This window comes from Symsagittifera roscoffensis, chromosome 2 (assembly GCF_963678635.1).
Source record: "Symsagittifera roscoffensis chromosome 2, txSymRosc1.1, whole genome shotgun sequence".
NCBI lineage: Eukaryota > Metazoa > Xenacoelomorpha > Acoela > Convolutidae > Symsagittifera > Symsagittifera roscoffensis.
In genome coordinates, this window is record NC_087063.1 from 70701040 (window position 1) to 70708427 (window position 7388).

The following is a 7388-nucleotide window of genomic DNA, read 5'->3' on the forward strand; positions in this document are numbered from 1 at the left end:
TTGTTCCAATGGGATTAATCGGCTCAACTTCGTCAAAATAGAATCGCAGATTTACGTCTAAAATGTTATGTTAATTGGAATCAGGATTTGAAGCTTCAATATTAGGTAAGTCCAGTACAGCCAGATTTGTATTGAGTTAAAAACGTTTTTCCGTTTGCACATTTTGTACAAGATTTCTGTCGTTGCCTAATTTACCCAAAAACTTACTAATCGAAATGGAAACACTTGAGAATTAGAGATGAATTGACCACTTTTTTGATTTTCACGGTAAACAGTCGCACCTCCTATGTTTTCCGACTCAAACTTTAAATTGTTGACATGGCATATGATTTTTTATTTTGGTTTCTAATATAGCACCACGATTGCTTGGGTTTCTTCGATGACTTGGTTGCACGGAAGCATAAAAAGGACCGGGTTTGGGGTGTGTGACGGAATAAAATAGCAAAATTTGATTTAATAGACTGAGCATCCTGGCCGGCTTCAGACGGTCCTAACAAAAAAATCGGGCTTTGATGATGGGAGGTTGAAGTTGTGCCATTTGCAGACAGTCGAAGCCGTCAGTCGAGTCCACCACTGTAAGGTGGTACGTCTGGACCCGGAAAAGTGTGTTTACTTAAGCGCCAATAATCTGATGTTTTGTAGGTATTTTCTTAGGATTGTTTAATGAGGTTGAAAAGAAAGCAACTAACGACTAAGTGCTATCGCTTACTAATATCATCTGTTACGAACTCATTTTGGATCTGCTAGTGCTGTTTAGTTAGCTATGGGGTTTCTCTTTTCGTTCGATTCTCTGAGCACAATCTTTGACAGTCCTTGAAGTTTCACCATTGTAGCTAAAGTTTGCTACGAGGTATAAGCTTCGATACAGGGATCTTCAACAAAATTTGGTCTTTCCTAAAAAAAACTTTTGTTTCTGTAAGGCATTAAGCTAAGGCTTAATCTAATAAATGCCTAATAAAGTACATATATTGGAGTATCATGAGATCGCGTGTAGAGTTGTCAATTCTAGAATCATCTAAGATTTTGGACGAAGACCGGTGACGAGTAGCGAGTGACCTTCCCCCGACTGAGACTGAAATTCAAACAAGCAAATAAATGGTTTCCGAACCCCTGTCTGCCCGGAGGCTAACTTCACTTAGCCTACTGGCCCTGCTCGAGGCGTTACTTGTAGACGTGGTTTCGCAACGTTTCCGCCACAAGCTGAAGATCGGATTTGAGTATCCCGCATTAGACGATACTCTGGGCAGGGTTGACAAGAGGTAAAAAGGCGACTGATAACGGGCAGTTTGCATCCGTTGTTCCGCGAGCAACTATTGAAGCCTCGTAAACAGACCGATCAGAAGTCCAGGTAAAAAGGTGGTGGATGCAATCTAGCAAGCAATTGGACCCGGGGCAAGCGCATTCTAAGCCCAATGGTTCGTATCGGAGGAGGTCGATTTCGGCGCAGTCCTTCGTGTTAACAGGGTTGCTTCCTATCGCCAACCACAATCTTTAGCAAATGCGGACTCGCGTCTCCGGCGACAAGTGAATCATTGGTCCGTCGTTAATAATCGTCATGCGTTTTTCGATACAGCCCTCGCAGTCAATGCAAAAGGCCCGACAGTGCTGGGGCAGGTACTCTATAAGGCACCTGGTGCGGACATCCTGCTCCAGTCTGTGGGATCCTCGATGGCTCAACGTGACCTCGTGCACCTCCTTCAATGTTGAATCGACCCTCCGGTCGTGTAAAACTACCTTCTCGTCCCGATATAACTTACGCCGCTTAAACGTGAACTTGGAAGCTTTTCGGCGAAAGCTTCCTGCTGTGCTTCAATTAAGTTAAGGGAAGGACCTTTCGGCCTCGTAGGTTACCCTTATGGTACCCAAGAGTTTCGTTATAGGCTTTATAGTCCATTTTAATGAATGTATTATGTGAACCTAATAATGTAAAGCTAATGCGTAGCACGTACTCTTAAGATTGTTTAGGCAACAATATAAGTAGAAAAGTAAACAAATAGTTAAGTCCAAAATATATTCGAATCGTCAAAGATATAGTCCCTCCAGTTGCTGAAAACCCAGGCGGAGTAAGATGTGATAACCCCCTCAATGGAAACTACCGGGGCTAGCTTTATGAAACTCCTGGGACGGGTACTAGAGATATTTTGACCCGAGGATGCAAAAATCTAGACCCCCGGTCCCAAGTGATAACGGTTCCCGGAAGTGCTAAAAGCCTTATTAGAACTCGGTAACCAGCGGTTTGAATAGAATCAAAATATTGTATGTTATCAACCTAGTCGTGGGAAGCTCTAGTTAAGAATCCCAGACCACCTGGACCTCTACTTCCGGTGCTATGCCCTATGCAAATAGTCCCGACTTCGACTTCCAGAAGCCGTTTCTCGGGCACCACTGAACTCAGGGGGTCATAACTTTTGGATATCATTATTATTATTAGCAAGTTACATCATGTGTTATAGTTTGAACAAAATCCAGCGGTTGGACTGGAAGTTATTAGCAGTTGGGAAAAACACCCCTTAAACCGGAAATTGGCAATTTACGCAAAATTTTGAGCGGGGGCATATCGATTTTATGGCGGAAAAAAGACACTAGACTCCAACATCGATTTAAAAACCCTCCGATGGCTCCTTGTGGTGTTAATAGGCATTTCCCGATAAAAAAGATAATGGACTTTAGGAAAGAGTTAACTCGGGAAGTATTAACGGGATGTGGATGTAAATGGGACCCTCCGGTCCCATTGGGATCCTAAATCTGTTAATGGAAGATTGACCCCGGAGTGACCTTTAAATGACGTTCAACAGTTTGGGACCAGAATTGCACAGAAAACCTCAAGATTAACACCGGAAAGTGGCGTATTCCCCCGGCCCAACCCCTGAGATTGAAAATTGGTCACCTCACTTATAATTGGGAGGGAACTTACCTGTTGGCAAATGAAGCAGAATCTGAAAGAGATGTAGCCTTTAAATTGTAATATCGAATTAGTGGAATTAAATAAAGTGGGCTTTGCAAACATTCGGCTTAACTTAGCCTGGCGAATGCGCTATTAATAGAAACTCATTCAGACTTTAGAAAGTAGTCCCAGAGAAAATTGGCGGTAATAGGAGAATAGAATCGGAAGTAGGTCTCATAAATAATATGAATGTACGGAATATTACCGAGCTCGTCGGAGTTGACTTTTCGATACATTTTGATCCCTAATAAACAAGTTACGTTCCCCTGATAGCCAGAAGGTAGGGATTTGAATGAATAGTGTATTGATAGGAATTTTAGAGGCTTAGATTGTGCTAGCGACCCATGGAAAGGGTCTTCCCCTACCCACGGGAGGTCGGAACGTTAATGAGACAACTAAATAAAAACCTTAGGAGACTTGTTAAATAAACATAACTCGGTTTAGAGGTGAAAATTTAAACTTGATTTTTGCCTTGATTTTTGCGCAGAAGTTTAGACTTGCGCAACGTAGTTAGAGATACCTATAATGAACTTGCAGTACAGGACTAGTACCGACAGAGAAAGAATCTGGTAGAGTCTGTGTGAAAGGGTTACTAAAGTAAACGTCAGGACTTGTAAGGACGACCAAAATGCTAACTATACCTGAAACTCAAATAGAAAAACATAGAGATTAACAAATAGCCTACCATAAGGAAGAACAGATGCTACTGAGATAGAGTATGATTGGTTGTCAGTTTATTGGACAGGATAGCGATAGCTAATATGAGAGTAGTTGGGTTCTCATTGTTATTAAATTGGCTGACCCCCGAGGTTATTTTCCGGGTATTTGCACTTGGAATAATTCAGGAGGGAACAATTATTAGTTAACTGTACCGTGTTGAATTAGTTGCGTGAACGAGTTGCGCTGTGGAGTTGGTAATCGTTAGCGATTTTTGAATCGGGTCAAGTGAAGACTGACGAGTGAGTTGGCGAAGCGATTGAACGAAACGAGACGCCGGCTCCTTATTGAAGTAGTTAATAGTAGTTAACTCATTGAGGGCCATGTAAGTTACTTTTTGTTTCCTCTGTGGTTGAAGAAGATTTTACCTATTGATCCCACTATTTGCTGAACTAGCTAAAGAGGCCAGAGGAGAGCCGAAGAGAGCACAAACCAAAGGGGAAGTTGCGTAACCTCTTGCGGCCGATTTAGTCTGACCATCAACATAATCCTTTCGAGAATGTAGAACACCTAGTGTTTTTGTCCCCCACTATTACAAAGTGAAATAACTACGTCACGGCTAATCAAAAGAAACTCTCAACTTTGATAACTTCACCTCAATTTTTTTCGCAAGAGAATATACTAGGTCCATTAAAAGAAAATGATTTTCAATTGCTAAAATTGATTTTTAAAAAAGACCAAAATGCTGACTACCTAACTTTTGTAATAACTATTCTTCGCAATATATCCTTGTACTTTTTCTGAGACCAACAAAATTTTCGATGTACTTCAGGGTTTTTTCCAGTGTTAATTGAGCTTTTGTTTTAAAGGCAAATTTAGATTTTCTTTCGCTGGAATAAATTTCAAGCAATCAGATTCGAGCAAGTTCCAATTTGAAATTAGAATATTTTGGGCCGTATAACAGACAATACCAGTCCTTTTTAATGTGGTTCATATAATGCAGTTTAGTTCTTGGCCATTGCGAGTAATACTTTATGGAAACGCTTCTACTTCCTTCGTAATTTGAAATATTTTTTTATTTTAATAATTGAATGAGCTTGTTGCTTTGTAGTTCATTTCGTGATTTGTTGTTTAACTTCCTTCCTGGTTCATTTCTTTTGACAATTAATAGTAAAAAAAATGTGTATTTTTTAGCTGATCGGTGAATATATGTTTTGATTTAGTAGATAAGTTATTTCAATAAATCAAATACGTTTTCGATAAATACGTGATAAGTTTGTTTGAAATATATTGAAAATGCATATGACATATTTCGATGTAGTGTTTAGAAATGGTTATTTACGCGTAGAATTAAATTAAAGTTTTCAGCTTATCGAGTTTCTTTGATAATTGATAAAACTTCTTATTATTTACAATCCTTGGGAAAACGTGGCCGTGTAGTCACAAAGTATGAAATGATTTTTATTGTTTTTACGGTTGGCCATAAAGCAACTGTATGTAGGCTATGAACAGGATATCAGTAAGGAAAGGATCGTTTTTGGCAATTGGCTAGTATACCAAACCTTGCCCATTGCACTTCTGGTCCGAAAAAAGGAGATTCCACAATGTTTTGTCAATATGCTACTCTTTATATAGTATGCATGCAATAATGTCTCGTGACGTGATCAATCTGCGTAGATGTGATCTGGAATTAAAAATAGCATTACATAATAGTGTCCTTTTTTATAGCCTCAATTTTATGCAATAAACCGCCGTAAAAAAAACGCATTCAAATGGAAATTTACCATTCCACACAGAAAAAATCTGAAGCTTTTTGAAAAAGCGTAAGCGAAAAAAGCAAAAGCTTAAAAAAAGTGTAAGCGCAGCCAATGTTAGTTTGAGTATAACGCGTTAGAATGGTGTTGTCATATTAGCTCAAAAAATTGTAGTTCGTTTATCGTCAGTTTCAGTTTTGATGCAAATCTGTTTAATTTACCGCCTAACTGGGACTTCTTAGTTAATCAGTTAACTTACCATTCGCGAACTGTTTTCAATATTGATTTACCATTTTCAGATATTTATGAGTTATTTACTTAACTAAAACCGGCAATACTTACACTATTTTAACCGTACCTCACACACAAAGAAGCAATCACAGCACTGCTATTTTGTAGTTAGCCGCGATCAGAAGTCACAAAATTGGAATAGAAAATTTGTCATCATGGGAGCTTCGCAGGTGGTTTTATTCGTCCTCAACTTTGTGGTTTTCCTCGCTGCGGTCGCATCGCTGGGATTTGGACTGTACATTGTGTTTGAAACCGCGTTCGACGACAATGACATCGGCGAGATGCTCGGCGGAACTAATTTCCAAATCATTGCGATGGTGTTCGCGGGAGTGGCCGTGGTCGTGATCCTCATCTCATTCGCAGGATGTTGCGGGGCTTACAAGGAGAGCACGTTCTTAGTAGTGATATACATCGTCCTTCTGACTGTTGTGGTGGCGCTTGAAATCGCAGTTGTCGTGATGTTCGTGCTCTACGGGACGGACATTGAGGAGAAAACTGAAGATTGGCTCGGAGATTCAATGAAGGACTACAGCTCGGACAGCGACGTTAAAAACGCCTGGGACAAGTTCCAGGCTAAGTTCGACTGCTGCGCCGTAAATAACTACACGGAATGGGCTGAGCTTCTCGGTTCGATCCCAAGTTCGTGCTGCAAACCGGCGTTCCCGAACTGCAACGGCAGTGATCGGACCGAGCTATACGAAAAAGGATGCAAAGCGACAGTGGTTGATAAAATCGAGGACAACATGGATATTCTGATGTATGCTGGGGGTGCGCTGGTGGCTATCCAGTTGCTCTGTCTCCTGCTGGGATGCTGTGCGCTGAACTCGTTCAGAAAGGATGTCAAATACGCATGAAGATCAAAATCAGAACGTGGAAGAGAGATATGAAAGCGGGAAGTTATAACTCAAACCATAGTCATGGCTATGGTCTACATATGAGAACTCTGTGACCCGCAGTGTTTGAACTGTCATTGATAGTAGATGAAACCGTTTATCAATTTTTTTTCGAATATTTTGATTTGGACATTTTTCACCGCAGATTTGTTTAAAAAAGGGAAAATTTGTGAGTTATTATTACGGAAAAGATGTTCAGATTAAAGTTGAAATGTAAGCATTGATAGCTTCCTGTGTTGTTTTCGTCTTACATCATTTTCATCTATTCCCTTTTGATATATCATTTAGTTACAGCTTCAAAATAGTTACCCTAAGTTTATTTTTGCTATGAATTCAATAAAATTTGCATTTATAATTAATGAAATGTAAATGGAGAAAGAAAAGCTGATTCATTTTTTCTCATTTTGGTTTACTAAACTTGTTGCTTTACATTTAATTGCTTGAGCAGTGAAGACCTAAATGTACATTTGAATGCAACACTTTCCAAGGCTATCAGTTGGAATGAACCGTAAAAACCGTTGTTGATATGCACAACTAAGCATGGTGTTTTCGAGGTTACAATATCCCATTGTTTTTTTTTGGGTGTTGTTATTTTTTTAAAATTATTTTTCAGTCGATAAATTTATTATGATAACTGCTTAAATAGACAGAGATAATGGGATATTGGAAACGTAATTTCAAGTTTTGTATGAAATCTATTGACTCGGTGTACTTCGCAAATGTTCTATATTTAACGATCAACAGATTCTCAGTGACTTAAAACCTGGCATCGTAAAAATTAAATCAAAATCCGCTTTGTGTTTGTATGTACCCGTAGTCAGTTCCAAAATTTGAACCTTTTCGCAGCAA

At 39.5% G+C, this 7388-nt stretch overlaps 1 protein-coding gene across 1 annotated transcript; it reads left to right on the forward strand.

Annotated features, from left to right (window-relative positions):
* Window positions 1-5318: 5318 nt before the first annotated feature.
* Window positions 5319-7388, forward strand: LOC134840408 (tetraspanin-3-like). Its single transcript, XM_063856190.1, has one exon. It carries the CDS (start codon window positions 5802-5804, stop codon window positions 6498-6500), a length of 699 nt encoding a protein of 232 aa, XP_063712260.1. The 5' UTR covers window positions 5319-5801; the 3' UTR covers window positions 6501-7388.

Coding starts and splice junctions, on each gene's coding strand:
- LOC134840408 (XM_063856190.1), top strand. CDS start 5,802: ATGGGAGCTTCGCAGGTGGTTTTATTCGTCCTCAACTTTGTGGTTTTC.